The sequence below is a fragment of the Amblyomma maculatum genome, chromosome 3 (assembly GCF_055883805.1).
Source record: "Amblyomma maculatum isolate TAMU_Amacu chromosome 3, ASM5588380v1, whole genome shotgun sequence".
NCBI classification, from domain to species: domain Eukaryota; kingdom Metazoa; phylum Arthropoda; class Arachnida; order Ixodida; family Ixodidae; genus Amblyomma; species Amblyomma maculatum.
The window spans coordinates 164,630,474-164,652,549 of NC_139346.1; the positions used below are offsets into that span (position 1 = coordinate 164,630,474).

At 47.7% G+C, this 22,076-nt stretch overlaps 2 protein-coding genes across 3 annotated transcripts in view; one reads left to right on the plus strand and one right to left on the minus strand.

Moving 5' to 3' along the window:
* The window catches only part of Arc42 (Activator-recruited cofactor subunit 42), a 28,466-nt gene extending 24,032 nt beyond the window's left edge, over window positions 1-4,434 (plus strand). Inside the window, exon 10 of the mRNA XM_084598484.1 lies at window positions 3,884-4,434. Coding sequence (XP_084454610.1) covers window positions 3,884-4,039 — 156 coding nt within the window. The 3' untranslated portion in view covers window positions 4,040-4,434. The remainder of the gene's footprint in view (window positions 1-3,883) is intronic.
* A 2,555-nt stretch (window positions 4,435-6,989) lies between these two features.
* Window positions 6,990-22,076, minus strand: part of Traf4 (TNF receptor associated factor 4) — a 68,665-nt gene continuing 53,578 nt past the window's right edge. The window contains exons 2-4 of one of the 2 annotated variants that reach the window (XM_084598485.1): window positions 12,605-12,763; window positions 9,808-9,960; window positions 6,990-9,290 (exon numbers count right to left, since the gene is read on the minus strand). In XM_084598485.1, the coding sequence (XP_084454611.1) occupies window positions 8,673-9,290; window positions 9,808-9,960; window positions 12,605-12,763 (930 nt within the window). In that variant the 3' untranslated portion in view covers window positions 6,990-8,672. Of the gene's footprint in view, window positions 9,291-9,756; window positions 9,961-12,604; window positions 12,764-22,076 lie in introns of both variants that reach the window. The other variant, XM_084598486.1, reaches the window with a different exon arrangement.

Here is a 22,076-nt window from a genome sequence, read left to right on the forward strand (position 1 = left end):
CACTAATTAGTCATATATCATTAAATAGCTTATGTTGAGTACAATTACTGTCTTAACTGTACGTCTTAGTTACTTTGAAGTTAATTAGTTAACTACAGTCGAACCTCGTTATAACGAACATGGATACAGCGAATTATCGGATATAACGAAGTAAAAGCAAAGTTTGGTTGGCTGTGCTTTATTTCTATGGGAGTTCTATCTGTATAACGAAATGAAAAACTGAAAATTTGACACTAAATCGGTTATAATGAAGCATATTTCTTATTCACGCGACTCAAAATCCGCAAAGAGGCAAAAAAAAAGATTTTTCAAAACACTAAATTTCGGTTTTATCAATCGCCTCCACCTAAAATGTGTTTGAATCACCCGCGCTTTCGCACGCCACGCCATCTAGGGACCGCAAATGAATTTAGCATCAACGGCTGCCTGGCACGTGACCGGCACGTGATCGAACCACCGCCCGCATCGCCTCCACCTAAAATGTGTTTGAATCACCTGCACTTTCGCACGCCTTGCCATCTAGGGACCGCGAGTGAATCTAGCATCGACTGCCTGGCATGTGACCTGCACGTGATCGAACCACCGCTCGCGTGCCCCTGCCCCTACTTTTTGCCGACCCGCGCATGTGCTCACTTTCCTCGAGGTCGTGCTGTCGTCTTGCAGTGGCACAGTCGACATTACAAGAAATTGCTTTGTTGATGCTGGCCTAGCCCCATCCACCAGCGAGACTGAGCCCAACGACGCCCACGATTCTGAAGGTGAAGCGGACAATTTCGACGAGACGCCATGGCGTCAACTGGTGGTTCCGAATGTTACGTTCGAGGACTTTATTGCTGCCGATGACAACTTGGCTGTGGCGCCCGAATTGACTGACCAAGAAATTGTCGATCAGCTGCTTCCTACAGATGATGCTACAAGCAGCGATGAGAGTGAAGAAGAAGGCGAAGAGCGAGCTCTCAGCAGCACCGAGGCCACCGATATGGCGAGGAAATTGAGAAGGTACCTTGAGAACCTACCTGTGACCAAATCAGCTGACACTGGGAAAGCGCTGCACAGTGTCGATTTCGTTGAGAAATTTATTTTATCGAATAGTGTGAAGTGCCGCCAAATGAAGATTACGTCGTTTTTTAAATAAATCAGTTCTGCGTGGTCTAAATCCCGATTTGTGTGCTCATTTTTGCTTGGCAGTGCAAAATGAAAGGTAAGGTTTCGCGTGCTTATACCACGCTTTAAAGAAGAAAAAAAAATGCTTTTTTTTCAGCTCTGTGCTTTTCATTTTAGGGTAGCCTTTACTTTGGTTTATGAACAGAAATTTTTTTTGTAGGAATTTGTGCGTACTTTTACAATGAATATCGGATATAACAAACGAATTTCCGCGCAAAATGAGACTTCGTTATAACGAGGTTTGACATAACTAAACAGGAACTTCCGCTACAACATCATTCATATTTCACTGAATAGCTTATATCGAGTACTTCACTACACTAATTATAGTTCTTAGTTAATAACTGTTAATTAACTAAATGGGATTAACAATATTTTCATTAACATTAGGCTACAACAGGGAGTTGAAAAGGCTTCGAAGAGGATAATCCAAAATCGAATGTTAAACCATGGAAAAATCATGTCAAACTGATCAAACCGCGTGCTAACCAAGGTAGTGATTATTTACCTCGGTTAAAAACAAACATGCAATGGAAACGAAACATTTGAACTTAGCGATATTCTTTAGCAGCGCACAAGGAGACCTAAGTGCCCTGGTAGTTTTTTCTCGCTGGGATCACGAATGAGGTCAGCGGGAAGCTGCTACCAAAAGGTGAGTTCTTCTTGAGCGATAATAATTTAATAGCAGAAGATAGATTATAGGAAAAGACACAAAAGGGAGCTGTTTCCTTATTTTGTCATTTGCCAAGAAGCACTCCGTGGTCTGCTAGCAATTACTGTGCTGCATCAGTCAGCTAGTAATTTCTCACACGGGACTAGTTTTGCGCCTGGTGCTTCGGCTTCAAGTGCCGTGCCCGCTTATTTTCATGCTTAACATTCAGTTTGATTTTATACAAGTCTTAAACATTTTCCTGTTTATGAAGTGTGACAGACCAACTGATCCGGAGCAGACCTTCAGCTAGCCCGGCGCTCGCAGTAGGCGGCGTAAATATGTCATTCACCCCTTGTGGTCACCTGTTCGGTCTTCGCATATTTTACGAAGATTGCATCTTTCAAGCAGAATTGTCAAAGCAACGGTATGCACCCACAGTGCAGCATCAGCAGTCATGGTTAGGCTGCCATTCTGCCGATCACCTGCTATCGTGGCACCTAAATATGAGCAGCAATGCAAATTGTCAGGCTGTTCTTTAGCGTCTCCAAGCTACACCATGACTGTTAAGCGCGTAGTTGTAGAGGGCTGTAGATAAATTTTGAGCGCCTGGGGATCTTTAACATGCACCGAACTCTCGACACACGGGCGTTTTAGTTTTTCACTTCCAAAAGAAAAACGGCCGCTGTGGCCAAGATCGAGCTTGCATCCTTTGGCTCAGCAGCAGCACAAGGTCTTTGGTCAGTATTAAACACTTAGGCAATCAAGCAGTTTCACCAAAATGTATTGTGATTGTTGTGATATGGCGTCGTCTGTACAATGCATGAGTGGAGCTTACCTTAACCCTTAATCTCCATGATATGATCGTCGACGCAAAAAAAAAAATGCAAATTGAGATTAACGATTGAAGAAAAGTGCGTCTGACATTTCAAAACGAAATGAAATTATATTCTTGCACCAGTGCACTTCTTCGTCTTCAACGTACGACACCATTGTGAATTCCTTCGCTTCCGGGATGCGTCTCAGATTCCTTTTATTTTCGACGCATAATAGGTACCTGTAAAGCTAGTCGCAAACTTGGACAACACAGAAACACCCTGAGATCACTAGTTGTCGTTATTTTTCTCTTAAACATTAAAATAAAAAGATCACCAAACCGAGAAAGCCGCTACATTTCACGCCAGGCAATCTCGCGACCGCAATACCCCAACATGGTGCCGATTGCATGTTTCGGTTTCCCTTCGGTAGATGGCAGCACTTTTGCATAAGGTCTATAGAAAAGCAACGAGTGTGTGCACGGCCACCTCCAGCCCAGCCATAGCTTGACAAGGTGTCGAGAGCATGTTACTCTGAAACCTGCATTCAGGGATGCATTGCACTAAAAGGACTCCACCTCCTACGCAAGTGAGTGCTTCGGTGGTCCATTACACAGGGTCTATTATTATTACCTTTTTTGTGTGCTGGGAAATCTGGGGCGCTGGGATGCCATGGCATATCAAACATCGTCAGCACCACTTTGCAGTTTCTAGAAGGTGTCATTTCATTGGTTTGCAGCGAAATTGTGATCAGGAGTTTTTGCGCAGCACCCGAAATTTCTTTAATTAACCGGGGGGCTGTAGGTCACTGCTGGAATGAGAAAATACAAGACTCTACCAATTCTTCAAATGGTCTGTTAGTTTGAATTGTTGAGGTTTTACGTGTTCTGCTTCTTGTTGCTATTTAGAAATTAAATGGCTCATCCAGTGGAGCACGGACGATTCAGCATAAATTCATAGAGGTAGCAAACACAAGCTTCGAGGAACAAATTTTTGGTCTTAAGTAAATTCCAAAGTCAAGTCATGTCCTAGGTCATCAGTTTCACTATTAGAATTGGTCCAGGTGGCGGAGCTTTGTTAATGGCCTGTGAAATAGAAAAACTTGACTCATTCAACGTTTAAGATATTGAGGAGGAAGGGTAGTAGAACAAACCTACCACTTGTTAAATGTAATGCCCACTGCTTCAGGCATTTCATAACATCCACTGATGGCAGCGGAATTGACCCGGAAACATTTTTTTCTTCCTTTTTTCAGGCACTGCAGATACTGGGTGGCATGGGCTACGTGACAGACATGCCAGCAGAACGACATTACCGTGATGCACGCATCACCGAGATCTACGAGGGCACGAGCGAGGTGCAGCGCATTGTGATCGCCTCCAATTTGCTCAAAGAGCATGGCATCGTTTGAGCAGTATGAGGTTGCTACCCTTATCCGCACATATGGCATTAACTGATGGTGATACTGTATGTGGCCTCTTGGCTTGTAAGAAAGCGAAAGATAAAGAATACAACCGCACCTCTAAGAACCACAGCAGTGCCTGCTGTTGTGGCAATGCAGATTCATTGGACACTACAATACTTTGAGCAGCTTTCGCTTTGCTCTCGGTTTTCCTGCTCTACGGTACATTGGGTGCAGGTCGGGGAATCTGCTAGGGCTAAAAAAAGTCATCACCCGCTATTGCTGAAGAGCTTGGCGAGTTGCTGTGTTGTGGGTAATGAAGAGATAAGAAGCGCGGGGAGGGTATGTTGGGAGCATGTATATATGCGTTTTACATGTTAAATAAAGAGAAAGTTTTACAAGAAGAGGCATTGTTAGATGTTTTTTTTTTTCTTTTTCAGATGGTTAACCTATTTAGTGCGGCTCTGCATTGCTGATATGTTCAAACTTTTCTAACATTCTTGGAAGAAATGTTGCTTAATAATGGCTCAAATGCAAGATGTAGAGTTAATCGGGAAAGTGCGATGCAGTGACCACAGGATGGTGAGGTCCCGAATTATCCTAAATCTGAAGAAGGCATGCAACAGATTAGTAAGAAAGAAACCCATCAACCAATTAGCTGTGAGGGGAACGGCAGAAGAGTTCAGGATCGCGCTACAGAATAGGTATTCAGCTCTAACTGAGGATGGCGACCTTACCCTAGAGGCAAGGAACAATAATTTCAGAGATATCATTACTGAGTGCGCGGTAGAAGTAGGCGGTAGGACAGTTAGAGAGGATACCGGTAAGCTGTCTAAGGAGACGAAAGATTTGGTTAAGAAACGCCAAAGTATGAAAGCTTCCAATCTAACAGACCAGATCAAATTGGCCGAGATATCAAAGCTAATCAATAAGCGCAAGGTGGCCGATATAAGGAAGTATAACATGGAGAAAATTGAGCATGCTGTAAAGAACGGGGGAAGCCTTAAAGCAGTAAAGAAGAAATTGGGCATAGGCAAAAACCAGATGTATGCGATAAGCGACAAGGCGGGCAACATCATCAATAATATGGACAAGATAGTCAAAGTAGCCGAGGAGTTCTATACAGATCTCTACAGTAGCGACCGTAATGAGATTGGCGGTAGGGAAAAACAGTCAGACGTTCCACCAGTGACGAAGGACGAGGTCAAGAAAGCACTAGAAACTATGAAAAGGGGGAAATCAGCTGGAGAGGATCAGATAACTACAGATTTGCTGAAGGACGGGGGGGATATCGTGCTAGAAAAACTGGCCGCCCTGTATACGCAGTGCCTGGTGTCATCGACGGCACCGGAACCATGGAAGAATGCAAACATTATCCTCATTCACAAAAAAGGGGACACTAAGGACCTTAAAAATTACAGACCAATCAGCTTACTGTCAGTTACGTATAAGGTATTTACTAAGGTAATTGCTAATAGAATCAGGACAACCTTAGACTGCAGTCAAGCAAAGGATCAAGCAGGGTTTCGGAAACGGTACTCTACTATCGATCATATCCATACCATCAATCAGGTGATAGAAAAATGCTCGGAATATAACCAGCCCTTATACATACATTCATTGATTACGAAAAAGCATTTGACTCAGTTGAAACCTCGGCGGTGATGCAGGCATTGCAAAATCAGGGGGTAGACGAGCCGTACGTGAAAGTGCTGGAAGATATATGTAGTGGCTGCACAGCAACCATAGTTCTGCATAAAGAAAGTAACAAAATTCCCATAAAGAAAGGTGTTAGGCAAGGAGACACAATCTCCCCAGTACTATTCACAGCGTGTTTAGAGGAAGTATTCAGAGACTTGGAATGGCAGCAGTTAGGGATAAGGGTAGATGGAGAATAGTAATCTGCGATTTGCTGATGACATTGCCTTACTAAGCAACTCGGGGAATGAACTGCAAATAATGATTGATGACCTAGACAGGAAAAGTAGAAAGGTAGGCTTGAAAATCAATATGCAGAAGACTAAGGTAATGTTCAGCAGCCTCGGGAAGGAAGAGCAGTTTACATTAGGTAGCGAAATACTGGAAGTAGTAGGCGAATATGTCTACTTAGGACAGGTAGTAACCGCAGATCCGGACCACGAAAAGGAAATAACAAGAAGAATACGATTGGGATGGAGCGCATTTGGCAAGCACTCGCAGATTATGACTAGCAGCTTACCGGTATCGCTCAAGAGGAAAGTATACAACAGTTGCATCTTGCCTGTACTCGCCTATGGGGCTGAAATGTGGAGGCTAACCAAGAGAGTTCTACTTAAGTTGAGGACAACCCAGAGGGCTATGGAACGAAAAATGGTAGGGGTAACATTAAGAAATAGGAAGCGTGCAGTTGATGTGCGTGATTTGGTGTCGCACGGAGTTGAAGGGAGAAACATATCTCACCAAATGTCTCTCCTTCCCAACCGTCGACGGTTTCCTGTTCGACACGACGCTCGGTGTCGAATGCGTGCTGAACGTCATCAGCGATGAACTGGTCATCCTACTTCTTTGGAAGCCATTTGACTTTGAGACAGTCACGTAGGCCACCTAGTAGTCCGTGACCACTGTCAAGGTCGCCAAATTTAGAGGTCAAACATCTGTGTTAAGCCTGGTTGTCACCATTATGATTGGGGCAGTCACGTAGGCTACCAAGTGGCCGGTGACCACTGCCAAGGTCAAAGTCACGAGATTTAGAGATAAAACTTCTGTGTTAAGCCTGGTGGTCGCCATTTGACTTTGGGGCATAGTCATGTAGGCAACCAAGTGGCCAGTGACCACTGCCAAGGTAAAGGTCACGAGATTTAGAGGTCAAAATTGTGTGTTAAGCCCGGTGGTCGTCATTTGACTTTTTTTATTTAAGCGACTGCTCACTAAGACTGTGATAACATGAAAATAAACGAGTGCCCCTTGAATTTTGATATTTAAAAAGACTTTATTAAGGCTAGAACAGTGAAGGCACGTGCATATTTCAAACATGACTACAAATCTACAGACAATGCTGATGAACATGATCAAGGACATGACTAGGAGCATACAAATAATGGTTTCGTACAAACATTCTCATGAAGAAATGCATATTTATAAGGCATACATGTATATAAATTCTTTTATGTACAGTATGGGGAAAAACATTGAAAGCATTATATTAGGGGATATATGTGCTATAATAAACAACTTGTACACAAAAATAGCAAAAGCGCTAAAGGCAGTTCTTGAAAAAAAGCAGTTAAAAACTTTGGCTTGGTAAAGTCTAAAGAAGGAAATATTTCATGTTGCCTTCATTGTGACAGGCTCAGATGTTTTTCAGCAGCGCTATTGTGTCCTATAGCTCGTTATTGTAGTATCATTTAAAAGGCGTGTCTTGGTAGTAGCATGTAGAATAATTAATGTGGAAAAAGAGCTAGAAATTATTTGTTATATTGCTGAAAAGTGTGAAGTGTGGAGCTGCACTAGAATTGGCAGCTGGCTGAGAAATGAAAAGCTCAGTTTACATTAAATGAGTCTGAATGAAGGGTGGAGAGGAAAGCTTATTATTAAAGCCCATAAGGGATAGAATCTTTGACGGGGGCTTTCTTATGCCCATGAAAGTTTCGTTCCTGAGATATCTTGTGTAGCATGTAACAGCTGCAGCAACAGCGTGGTTCTTTGATATATTCTACAGTGCAATTCTTTTTTTTTTTTTTCAGCTGAAAGTGGAACTTGTTGCACACATACCTGAGTCTATTAGATTATATTTCTTGCTGTTTTTTTTTTTTTTTGCTCTCCAGGCGTTTCCACTTCATTTAAGCACATTTACGCATTTTCAGTGCTCAGAAGCAGTTTTACGGGGCTGCATGTGTTTTGTTTGCAACTCTTTCTCCTGTAATTTGCACATAAACAATGCTCAAGGTTGTGGAAAGCCATATTGTAGCTTGCAGTGTTCCACAAATCCTGTTTTGTGGCACTTGCTCTCTGGGGTAGCACAGTCTAACATATTGGACAATTGTATGCAGCCTGTCATCATTTGTGAAAGCATTGCACAGGGAATTTTAGTAGACCATATATAAAACAAAATTATGGCAGTATTGAAGGGTAATTATACATGCGTGTGTTGTATAATTGTTTCCCTGAAGTGTTTTCATGACTGTAATGCCAAACATGTGCAACTCTCTCGGTCTAAAGGGTGTCACCACTTCTTGTTTCCACTTCATATCAAGGCGTAAAGTGCACTTTAAAAAACCACTGAGATTCTGAGGGCCTCCACTTCAACTGTTATGCTGATTCTGGCTTTCCTGAGCAGTTCAGACTGAAGGTTATGTCAATATACGTAATTCGCTGTCAACAGAGTCAGCAGTGCGTGGCATAAGATGCAAGGGCCTTCTAGACCAAAACACTTTTGGGCAGCATGAAACAGGGACAACAGTGGCAGCAGCACCTTGCTCAGCCATGTTAGCTCATGATGTCAAAAGACAGCACATTTTAAAATTTGCATCTGCCGTTCGTAAGCGATTTCGTGCACTGTCACAACATGCGAGGCTCAGCGAACGCCTCCTCGGCACCAAAACTTGAGTTGCCGCGTGTTGTGAGGTCACACCGCGCACTTGAGTCTCTGCCTAATGGTAGGCAGTCACACGGCAATTATCTTGCTCTCGTCCACGGTGACCTTGATGAAGATGGCATTATCGCGGATGTAGTGGCACTTTTTGAGCATCTCGTGTGACACAAAGCGTGGGAAGCCGAAGCCCAGTGCGTCCGGCTCGCGGCTGGGCCGCTGGAAGTTCTTCCACGTCGGGTCTGGCACGAAGCTCTCGACGATGTGGCACGCCTTTTCCGGCGTTGATGGCTGGTCGAGCAGTGCGAACGACACCGTGTGTGCAAAAGGCCAGGGTAGCAGCGAGTCATACTCGCCCGGTAGCAACTTGATGTAGACTGAAAGGTGCGTCGACTCCCCAGAGCCATTCCCGTTGAGAAAGAGTGTGGCCATGAGCCGGTAGCCGTAGGGGCTGGTGCTGAAAGGTGGGCTGCAAATCTCCAGGCCCCCCTCCTGGGCCTTGGCCTCCGCCATCTTGTGCGAGTAGTCCGAGATCTTCCAGAGCAATGTGCCCGTGGTGTTGGCCACGAGACCATGCAGCGCTGTGCGCAGTGCCGAGATCTGCTGCTGCTGTCGCGACACAATGCCACAGAGCAGGCCCAGGTGGCTCTTGCTGCTTTCCTCCAGGTGTTGGTCGAGGGCGAACTGTGAACCCTGCGAACAAGAGGAGCAGTAGGAGTTAGAATGCCACTGGACAAGTCTTTTGCATGTTATGCCAGTCCACCGATCGCCACGAGGTGCCATAGAGATAACATAGACGTTACATTAAAGATTTTCCTTCTTGCAATCATGCAGCTGAGACATCTGCTAGTTGCTAAAACACATCAAATCAGCCTATTTTCAGTCATACAACTCTGGCTTCAGTAATGTGATGCCTAAAGAGGTTCCAAACAAGCTCTAAAGGCATTCAAGAGTGTTTTGAGTAGCACTGATCATCAGACGCGCACTTTAATCTACTCTTTGAGAATGCATTGTGCGACCTGTAGGTTGCCTGATATGTTCATTTTGTGGACGGTAGCAACAGTACATTGTCATGCCATTCTTTGCGTGTACGTTCCACTGATTTGGACGTATGACTTTTCCCACAGAAGCCCGCGAAACATGCACAGTAGAGAGTGACCCACAGGGCGGAAGGCAAGCATGCATGCAAGGACATGAGGCGCGCCATCACCTTGAACTTGCAGCCCAGATCCTTAAATACGCAACCCACAGCCGCGGCAGGGCAGAAGTCCTTGAGATGGTGCTCGAGGTCCTCCCGAGGGATCTTGGTAGTCTCGCACTGGTGACACTGGACCAGGTACCGCGGGCACTTGGGAATGTGGTTCTGCAGGTAGGATTGAGAGCACTTTTAGGCCTTTCACTCCTCTTGTTGCCCTCTCGCCGACTTGCACTTATTTCGCAACATCCCTTTTTCCGATGCAAAAATGATATTTGATGCATTGTTCTGGTTTGAAATGTACGTCATGGCGATACTGCATTGAATTGCAATCTATTTTGGTCCTGCGATGAGCACTGGCTTTCGTTATTTGACTTAGTCGTTTCTTACGCGAAGCCTGCTGAAAACTTTTTCTTTTTTTGCCCTCGAAACTACTACTACTCAGGCATAGAGCCTCCGAGACCATCCCTGCGTTGATCTCGGAGGTCATGTCTCGGGAGCTATGATGTGGATCCTTACCTATAGCTCCGCGCTCCACTCGCTCCATTCATGCGCCTGCTACAGCTGCATGATTCTTATGTGTTATATAAGTATAGGAGACGCGACGCGCTGAACGCTCTCGCTTTCTGTAGTCGCTTGTGCCCGGAACCTTCTGAGCTCGAAGCCGACCTACGCATCTGCCGGACCAGCGAATGGGGGGGGGAGTAGCGCAAAGGTATTGTTTTACTCAAGCAAGGAAGGAATTCATGACGCTTTTCATTTCCGAAAGATGCTGAGCACAGAATTAAGAATATGGATCCAGGTGTCGCAGCTTTATCTTGCGGGTCCGATCCTTTATCAGGATATATATTCAGCAACTACGAAACACTTTGCTCTGTTGCGATCCTCAGCATGTGACTGAAACGACAGCGCCCCGCACCTGACGCTCGGCCGTGCGTAACACTAAAAAGGGAAGCACAAAAATCGCGCCAATCGCGCGCCTTGGGGGAAAGGGGACTTCAATATACAAAACTTACAAGTGGCATATAACAACAACGGGGAAAATTGAAGAAAACAAAATGCTTTCTGTACCACGTGTTTCTCCATGTAATTACATTTATACAGGATAAAAACATGGAAACGCGTTTGTCACATATCTGCGTTTTCCATGTCATTAGCTAGGTGATGCCTCGGGCGTATTCTCATTGGCTTCAGTTTTTGTTAAAATAATCTCCGGCGGAAAACCACCTAGGATGCAATGCGGAATGAACTAAATTGGAAACGCACTCGTCTTTGTTATTCCTGCCGCCTGCCTGTAGCCAGCATATAATGCATTCTTTGAACTGGCAGAAAAATAAATATATGACATCCTAGAGTTTTTATGCCAGCGTGAGCAAATTCTAACAGAGTAAGTAAAAAGCTTCAGTGCTCGGGTCCTAAATGATGAAAATGTAACGTGGACGGCGCTATTTATGTACGACGGCGCAGTTTTCTAATCCGTATCATTCATCACGCACTCAAATCTGGAAATCATACCGGTCAAGTAACAAAAATTGCTGTCTCTACCCTCCACACACCCCACACTCCCCCTCTTCATTTCGGCGCCGCGGCTACTCTGGGCTGATGAAGCGACGAATGACGGCGCGGTGTCTTGAGAAAGATTGCTTAATGGCCATAACAGAAGAACTATCACCGACATGCCAACTTGGATTATATAATATGCACAGCTATTAATTTTCTGGGTGCGCACACCTCAGCGAAATGTATTGGCTCTCCCCGGTTCATTCATTCTACTCTTTGTCGCTTGATGAGGCGGCCAGATATTTTCCCCCGCCCCACATCGCGACCCTGGAGCAGGGGGGGGGGGGGGGGGGGGGGGGGGGGGGTGTTACTGGAGGTGTTGTATACGGATGATGGTGGGTCGATGAGTTCGGTGGGACTCCGGGGCAAGGAGCTTTTCGGGTGCCAGTTCCCCTTCCCACTTCACAACGGTAATCTGAGTAACCGACACTCCAAGTGGCACTGCGTTTTAACAGATTTTTAATGACCGTTTTCAAGTCGCCCGCTCGGAACTCCCACACAGCCTCAAACGCTACAGCCGAGCCAAACCACGGTACGTGCGACGGGAGCAAATCTCTGCGAGACGTGTGATGTCACGCACGCCTCGCGCCTGCGCGAGCGGGGTCTGGGGCAGCGCGTACCAAACCGAGGAAATAACGCCATTCGCGCACAGGTTGGTTTGTAGGGTTTAACGTCCCAAAGCGAATCAGGCTACTAGAGACGCCGTAGTGGAGGACTCCGGAAATTTCGACCACCTGGGGTTTTTTAACGTGCACTGACATCGCACAGCACACGGGCGCCTTGCTTTTCGCCTCCATCAAAAAGCGGCCGCCGAGGCCGGGATTCGATCCCGCGTCCTTGGGAACAGTGGTCGAGCGCCGTAACCACTGCGCCACCCCGGCGGGGCGTTTGCGCACAAATACGTGGAATAATTGTGATGCACCTTTAGAAAATCGCACCTTCCACATACGATTTCAGCGATTTCGAAGGAAGTCGCAATTTCTCTGCAGTTAACCCTTTTGAAAGTTTTAACGGACCTGGATGCTGATCTCATATTGTGGAACTCGGCATGGCGCGCCTACGCCGCCCACGGCACTCGGCTAGTTCCGTTCTTAACCCAGTTGCTAAACCAGATTGTGTCGTTCAGCAGCCTTTCTTTCAATTTGGCTCCGTGGTTTTCAGACATACATGTGCAGTTCTTTCACGATCGATGTCGCTTTACTAGGACTCTGACGCGACCCCGCACATGCGCGTCACGTATTAGTGCACGAACCTTGAGCGTGTCGAAGACGAACTCCTTGCGGCAGTAGGGGCAGGGCACGAGCCGCTTGGTGCAGTCGTTGGTGCGGTGCTCCTGCAGCAGTCGCCGCGACACCTTGACGCCGCACTTGTTCTCGCAGTAGACAGGCTCCAGGGGGCACTGACTGGCGTGCTGCGCGCATAGAAGACAAATGCACGGAATATCAGCCTGGTGTCATCATGAAGTATACAGCGTTCATTAGAGATAACTTGATAACGACCGTAGTGGTGGGGGAGGTAATGTGTGTGTGTGTGTGGGGGGGGGGGGGGGGGGGGGATATATTCAACTCAAGTTCTGCTGAGTACTAGGTACTAGGTGTATGCTTTCATAAATGCGAAACTTCCATACCAGCATGTCCTGTTCCTTACGTGGGTAGTCCTTGTCTTAACTGAAGCGCAAACACCTTTCAGTCATGTTTCATACCAGCTTCTGTCCCCCTTAATTTGGTGCGATATACCACAAACCCGGATGTTGTGCGAGTATTATCGCTGATTTTCTTTTTTTACGTGGCATTTAACCCACCTTGACTGCCCTACATATCTGCACGCGAAGCCACCAATGAAAATCACATCGTTGGTTAAATATACTGAACGAGAATAAAATAATTAATCAGTGTAAAAGACGTTCAAGAGAGAAAGTTGGGGAGCATTTAAGATCCGCCTTTAAAGGTATTGGATCCCGTCTACGGTTACCATGTGCATCCTCATTCAAGAACTTGCACTTTGTTCTGCTACTCACTTAATCCCTTTATTTGTGCTTCTGGTATCTCACATACATATACTCATTAGCGTGCATACAGCTGCATTACGCGCAAGACCGCCTTGCGTGGATAGCCCCGATTTAACCAAGCCATGCGGCTCAGGATCAGAGGGCCCAGCTTCGATTCCCATCTCCTGCCGACTCGGCCATGTCATATGACTCCGTGACGTCACGCTCTCTCCAGCCAATCTGTGCACCGGCCATGTCACCTGCCAACTATTATTTGCCAGAGGAATATGTACCCGTGATTCTTCGCTCATAACGCCGACACCAGCTTTCTGGCTTGACTCTACCTTGACTCTATGAAATTGCATCACGTGGTCTTGGCCGTAGGTGTCAAGCATGAATCCTTGATGCCTTCTCCGAAGTCCTTGAACTGTATACGGGGTTCGCTGTGCTGCAGTACGTTCAACTGGATGCAAGTTTTTCTCATATCCTTTTGTCTGCAACGGAGCTGAAAGCATATACCGCTTAGCCGTAAGGAACGCGGTCTGGTCAGCCTAAATGTGAGGTGCCCCAGTGCTTACATCTTACCTTGTTCTCTTTCAACGCACCCAGTTGCGCGACACACGCCGACACGCGCGCGCACACATAAAAGAACGGCGCGGTATGGTGTGCGCACAGAAGATTGCCTTCAATCGTAGCCAACTTGACCTTAATCTCTACAATTCAATATCGGCCCCTTAACCACCTAAGGACCGCGTCAACCTTGCGAACAACACTCGTACATTGAGAGGCACGATTATTTCTCCGCAAGGACGGGCTCGCCTGCGTGCTTGTTATTCTGCCTTTATCCACGCCTTTTCTATTTCCTTCGTCAGCCATTTAGTCAACGACAAAAGAGCAGCAAATTCCGGACAGACTCGTGTCGGTGCTTATTTTCATTCAAGTACACGGTGCACGTTGAGACAGCGTGCATGCAAGGAACGTGTACAGCATTCCTTCCAGGATGAAACGGATACTCCGTGTTCTTCTCACGGCTATGTACACGCGCCGGTCATGCGTATCGCCGCTAGCTTCTCCGTGTGTATACATGAGAGCATCTGCGCTGAGATGCCCAGCGCGGCAGGAGGTAGAAAGCAAGACTTGCTTTTCTTTTTCCGTTTTTGCCTTGTTTTATACAGTACACATTGTCGTTCAACTGAAATAACATGTGGGCGACAGGGGTCACGCTGCATCGGCGCAATAGGCGGCCCGCCTCATTCCCCGTGCCCGCCCGTAGTCCTTTGTGTTGTCTCAGCAACACACAGCGTCGTGACGCGACCAAGAGTTGACGAGGTTCGTCTCCTGGGAGAAAGCAACAGCGGGTCTATTGTATGTCTACGAGCACACGTGAACGTCTCGCGACTAGTTCCTTTATTATTTTTTTTTATCCAATTGTACCGACTAGCCGAACTACTTCGTTGCCCCCTTTCTCACTCCCACCCACTTCCCCCTGCAGAGGCCCTCAGAGGTACAGGTACCATTACAAACATCATCTGTACAGACTGCCTATAGTTGGGACTGTAACATTAGCAGACGCTCAAGCTTAGTAACCTTGGAGTCTGTCGCGACCCTTATCATGGCGCAGTGAGAACAAGCAGAAAGGAGTTAGTGAAAGCGGCAGTTTGACGACGTCCTCTCCATTATCACCGTAGTATAGTGCATCGTACTTAGCGCATCAGCGTTGGACTCGTGCGCAACAAAACATTCGAGCGGTCGGAGCTGTCATGACTGTGCATTGCATAAAATAATAGATATAGAGACGCAACCATAGGGGAACCTATATTATTGGAACATATTACCCTTTTGTTTATTTCAGTTTTGATTATGCCACATCCACTTCGTCTCTCCACTCACTTATTTCACATATGCATCATGCACCCTCTTGCAAAATATGGAAAAGACTATACCTTCCCCCTTCCGAAGTCTCTCGCACCAAAGACGAGGCTACGGGCAGCGGACATGAGCGGTCCGGGGTAAGGGCGTACAAGAGCATTAAATAAGTCGAAGGCGATTAAAAGATTAAAACTTTTCCTTTCCTGGTAGCGCAAAATATGCTGTCGTTATTGGCGCGTTTGCATGGAGTAACGTTAGGTACCACAGGTCTGCGCGGCAGCTGTCGAATGAAATAGTGCTAAAATTCTTAGGTTCGTTGTTGTGCGTATGTACACCAGTGTTATCGTACGCCTGTGAGTAGCAAATTCCGCTAACCTGGCCTACGACTGGCCGACTATGCGGTGTCCCGGACTAGGGACGCCGACCACGTAGCGGGGGCACTCTGTGGCTCCCAAACTCTAATTAATAAACGTTTTTACCACCACCATCTCGGCCAGTCTAGCTTCCACAGCTCTGGAACAAGGTAGATCAACTTGGCCGGAACAGAAGTTTGGGAGGCAGTGCAGAGTGTTGCTGGACTACATACATATTTCGCGCAGCTCTTCCTGTTACTTAGTTACGTGTTTTCTTACACCAGATGGTTACCCACCGCTGCGACCGAAAGGATAGAGCGAAAGAAGCGACGAGAAAATGAGAAAGGCAAGTATCACTTCAAGTGCACCGTTCTTATCGAATTGCAACGTTATGTACGCCGGCGCCCGCAGCGGCGCACGCGGTCGTTAATGGGTTAAGTGACGTGTGCACGAGGCGTGCAGCAGCCAGACGTTATTCTTTCTTTTTTTTCTTCCCCTTACGCGTTTCATACCCCCCCCCCCCCCCCGCCTCCCCCCTTCCCTCCATCCGGCTCCTCGCGTGACCTGAAATAAGGACCCGATGGCAGTTCCGCAGCATTTGTCGGAATAGTGCCAGCTTGGCCGCTCATTTGGGCCCTAATCTGCGAGATCATTATGGGCCCCGCGAGAACACATACAGGGCTTAGCAGCGGATCGCTTTCTCCACACCATTCGGCAACGCCTGTAGTTGTGGAAAGCGACTGTCTTCACAAAACATGATTGCCGATTAACACTTCATTTACTTCGGAGCACAGAGTTTAGAAATTGTGTGTGTTTGGTGACAGAAGGGGGTGCGTCGAGCGTGTGCACACACACAAGGAACTACTAGGATGCCAGATATGGTATATCATTCAGGAAAGTCTGCCCATTGTCTGTTTCTTTATACCGGAATAGTCGGGTATCTCAGTTAGACTCCGGCAGTGTTGCCTATATATACACTCACTCCTGCTTCTTGGCAGACAAAGCATTCCATGGAACAATGTGACATCACTCAGCAAAAAAGGAAAAGAGCTCCTTCCTGGACGAGAAAGTCTCGTATATAAGCCGCGCCACGTTCTCCGGCCAACTTTATTATGGCAGCTCCTCAAGAAGCAGCTATTGAGGCGCACGCCGCCGGAGACGCGTACACATCATTTGTCTTCCGACTATGGAGTTTATATTTTTTCACAAAGCTTAGGGCGGCATCTGGAGATGTTCCTTTTACCCTCGCGTACGCATACCCCTACGCTTATCCAGCAACCATCGACGGGCACAGTTATTGCGTAACACGTGGGGCCGAGTAGCGCGTGCGAGATTCATTCCTTGCCCAGAGCGGCCGCCATATGCGCCCTCCGCGTGTCTCCTGTCGTCCTTCTTTTTCCCTTCACGGGCGACGCACGCGCTTCATGCCAGAGCGGCAGATGGAAGCGAGCGACTGCTTGCGGGCTTCCGAAAGCGGCAGCCAGCCATCCAGCCAGCGACGCCAGCCAGCAGGCGACTTCGTCGTCCTGTGCTGCATCCATACCCGTGCCTCGCACAGAATCGCCGACACAGCTGGTCGTGCATTTCTCTTTTCCTCTCCGCCTGGCCGCGGCCTACCCCTGAGGCTACGGGCCTAAAGATAGGCACGGCGCCCGCCATCGCCCCCTTCTGGTAATCTGTCGTCACTGTCACTGCTTAATGGTTTGATGCTGCTTCGTTATTTTATTTTCTTGCTATGGAAATAAATCTACGCGCCATGCTGCAGAACACGTCATCCATGCGTGCTCGCGTGAATCGGGTCCTGCTATTTGCCACGCGTGATGATGTCGGGAGCTATGAAGTGATATCAAATGACAGTCTTTAACTGCTTTGACCACCACAATGGAAGCCTCGGAGCTAAAGTTCCTCTGTTTCCACTGTGTGGCTACGCCACCCACACTGGTTGCGTACGCTCAAGTCAACACCCAAATCGCCGTCCCGAAGCCGATGAGACTTGCATCTGACAAAATACGTTCTTCTAATTGCCAAAACGAAAGTTCATCGGCCTTCTTCGACTTTCACTGAAAGCGGAGCTATACTCTAGCCTCCTGTTTATCATAAAATATGATTAACACGTGGTAAAAATGGAAGCTTCTCTGTCAGAGCATGCACTTCAAGCAAAAATGTAAAATCTCAAACTTCACTATTCCTGAAGCGAGTGCAGTGAAATTCAGGTCCACTCGAACATCAGCCTATGTGCGAAGAAAATAAAAACCTCTTAAAAATAGAAAAAAATTACGAGGGACTTTTGCGACTAAAGTAGTGAAAGGCGAAAGTTTGAGAAGTCTTGTCTATCATTCCTGCCATCTGCAATCCCACACTCGAACGTGCGCTAAGGAACGCCACGCGACAGGAGCGATAGCGTACGTACCATCCAAACGCACACTTGTCGGAGAAAGTGTGACAGATACTGCGCCAAATTTCCTCCAAAAGTCTCATCTTGTCTAGCGCTTCTGTCATCTGCAATCCTACACTTGAAAGCGCGCCAAGGAACGCCACGCAGCCGCCGCAAAAGCGGGACACACTTTGTCCACGACAGTATGAGCCATTAAAGACTTTCGCCTTAATAAAACTCAGCGGAGTCTTCTTTAGAGTCTTCGTGCGGCCAACGCCCTCTGATGGCCCGTCCTGGTTCACAGTATGTTACACGAGAAAGCGCTCGGTGGCCTGCCTCCTTGTATTAATCGAATGACTCATTGTGAGGACACTTCAGGGCAGTTCTTCCTGCAGCCAAGTTATCGGCAGCGTCTGACTGAAGCAACGCCTCCAAAAGAAAGGGCTGAGAAAGAGCACAAGGAGAAGCTGTGCCATTCGGCTGATGCGCATTTTTCGGTGGAGCTATTTGCTGATGCTGACGTCCGTGCATGCGCCTGTTGTGCTTGCTGGGAAGGAAACGGGCGCCATGTTGCGACATCCGACACCGGTATGCTCGCGCGGCCCGGAGGACATTACGGGCCCAGGCGCGCGCTTCCCCGTCGTCCGCCGCATTCCGCGCGTGCGATGTCCCTGGCGGAGACCTCCGTTCCCGACTGCTGATTCATGGCGACCAAATGTCGTCGAGCCCATAAATGCTTTTCTGGTTTTGTTTCATCTTCGCCGGCGTCAAAGCATAGGGTACTCTCAAGTGACAAACGAAACTGAGCGCGAGCGAGGCTTGGCGAAACATTATGCATGCATAGTATCAAAGATGTCAAAGCTAGCACAAGCACTTAAGTATTCTCACTCACTCACAAATGATCTCATTTATTGTGTACATTAAATGCATCACGCGGTGCAAAGAATTCAGAACGTCGGCAATTTTTTTTTTTTTTTTTTTTGCACGTTCGTTAGCCACCGTCATACGAAAAGGTATGCATATGAAAGAACATTGAACAATGGTTGAAGGGAAGCTTCAGTGCGCAAGCCGAGCTAGCTAGCGTTTCGACAAGTGGACTTTTCTCCGTCTGGGCCCCTTGTCAAAACGTTGGCTCGGCTTGATCTTTCTCTCATTCTACCCTGGATTGCCATACAACATGCAATTCAAGACAAACTTGCATAGCATGAGATAGAATGAGCGGATTTGTGAAAGACCTAGTGGATTTTTAGCACTGTTAGTATAATAAAGGCGTATTCAATTCATTATTCGTCGTACAGTTATGCACATCGACTCAACCGGCAAACTAACTACTCTGTACTGGTATGTGATTTCTGTCTGCCTGTTTCTGGCGCTTTTTAATTGAAGACAGACGTTCCTCGGTCCACACTGTTGTCACGCACACATGTTTAGCGCTGGCTGGCCAGACATTTGGTCCTGAAATATTGGCCAAGAAACAAACAGGACGCCGCAGCGTATAGGTGAACGCTCTTCCACGCTTTACGCTCTCGTGCCTGCAACAGCTGAGGGGCTGCGCCTGACTTCGAGGCCAGCGACAGACGTGCCTTCGTCTCGGAGCAGCGGCGCATCACAGGCCACTTCCTTCCTTCCTTCCCGCCAGCTTCAGTTCTTATTATATAACACACTCCATGAAGCCACCGGCGTCCGGCAGCGAAACGCTTGGTGGAGCTGGTAACACTTCTGCTAAGGCAGGCAGGAAATTCATTACTGCCGCTTGGCTGATCATGCCACGCTCGAATATGCAGGGGAGAGTTTTGTGAGTATAGACTCGGGAGAAGGATAGTTGGTCGCGCTTGCTTGGTGCCGCAGACCACATGCGTATGTGGCAGCGGAGCGTGTTAGCCGAGGCTGCCTTCTTGGTATAGCCAACGAACCGCTCAGCGCAGCCTTTGCCGAGGAACATCCCAGCCCTGCTGGACTTGCATGGTGGTCGCATGTTCGTGTTCTATGCGTGTTTGATGCGTCAGGTACACATATTACATGCGGCTGCGCCAATATCGGCTCTACACAAGCTTTCTTGCATATAGTACGATAGAGCCCAAGACTCGACTACACTGGGTCCACTAAGAAATAGTTTTGCTACAACTGCCGCTACTTCTACGATCTCTACTACTACCCACACACACACACAAAAAAAAAAAAAAAACTATCCGCAAAGACCAAGTTGAGGAGCCAGTTTCTGCAGATTGAACGTGCAGTCTGAAGTCATCTCGGAATTCTGGAAGCTTTGCTGTCTTACAGAGTGGACCCAGTCTAGTCGAGTCCTGGGCTCTATCGTACCAAGAAAGCTCGCGTAGACTCAACTACACTGGGTCCACTCTGTAAGAAATAGTTTTGCTACAACTGCCGCTACTTCTAAGATCTCTACTACACACACACACACACACACACACACACACACACACACACACACACACACACACACACACACACACACACACACACACACACACACACACACACACACACACACACACACACACACACACACACACACACACACACACACACACACACACACACACACACACACACACACACACACACACACACACACACACACACACACACACACACACACACACACACACACACACACACACACACACACACACACACACACACACACACACACACACACACACACACACACACACACACACACACCACACACACACACACACACACACACAAAATCTATCCGCAAAGACCAAGTTGAGGAGCCAGTTTCTGCAGATTCAACGTGCAGTCTGAAGCCAGCTCGGAATTCTGGAAGCTTTGCTGTCTTGTCTGCATGGTTAAGATGTCTCACCCTGATGACACTCGCGCTCTCCAGCTCACTCAACCCAACGTGGAGGCAACGGCAGGTCTATTATCACATTCCTGACGGCACGGACGCGTGTTCCCGAACATGCGGCTGCTACGTAATACTCGAAGCACTGAACCTTATGGACGGCGTGCGTGCCTCAAGCTGTCCGCCTCTGGTTGCGTGCGAGGCGGCCGCACGTTCACCGTGCCGTGGCGCTCCCCGTCTTTCCGAACTCTGCACTGCTCCTCTCTGCTTCGTTGTAATGGCGGCCATCAAAGTAAGCAGTTACCCGTGGAAAGAGTAGCCGTCGTCACGACCAGCTTCAGCTCAGGCCATTGGGATCCCTTCTTGACCGAAGCCAGCGGCGTGCATCCGTGCTTGCGTGCATCGGCCACGCATGCGCCCTCAGTCGGCGCCTATGCCGTGCATGTTGAGCTTGTCTCGTGGGTGAGCGCGATGCATCGCTGCTCTAGCTCGCTTCGCGCACGAGCTGTATTTTCCAGCCGGGCCCTCGTTTTCGCGCCGCTCTTTCTTTGCGACGATTCCGTCAGGGCCATTTTCTGGTTCCTCATCCGTACTCGACGTGGCTGGAAGATAGGCCCACGTAAGCTTTCTCTCGCGTCTTTATTTCCGCCAAGCAATTTTTCGTCAAGTTTTCCTTTCATCCTTCCACTAATTTTTTATTTCCGCGCATCGTATAATATATTATGATCATAATCATTCTTTCTTGATTAGATTCTTTTTCTCACGGCTATCAGGCGTGCTGCGTTACGGATTGTCGCCACAGCGGTATATACTGATCTACTGCCAAGAGTAATAAGAATCGTGGCGCTGCAAAATGCATACAATGATTATCTGCATTTCTAGCGTGACTTTCTAGCCCCATCCTGTGTACATCTTTTTTCTTGAGCTTTTGCGCTGTTCTGTCGTCAGCGTCTAAGTTTGTGTGCATTATTTTCGCTGCGCTACCTTTAGTTCACATATTACCTTCGTATAAAGCGTGCATTTTCCGTATTGAGCGCCTCTTCCCCCACCCGGACTGCACGCCATCCTTTGCAATTTTCTCACTTGCCCTGACTTTGGTACCCCTTCGCAGCCCGCATTGAAATCTCCTACATGGCTGGGTTATGACGGGCTAATCACCTGCCCCGCCGCTGCGTCGCCTCCTTCGGTCCCAGTATTGGCGCACACGGATGTGCGAAACGGTCGCAGCCTTCACGCTCGCATTGTCTCGGTCGGTGGAATGTTTTGCAGGCAGCCAGCGCCATCAACGCGACCTTCAGAGCGTGTCTC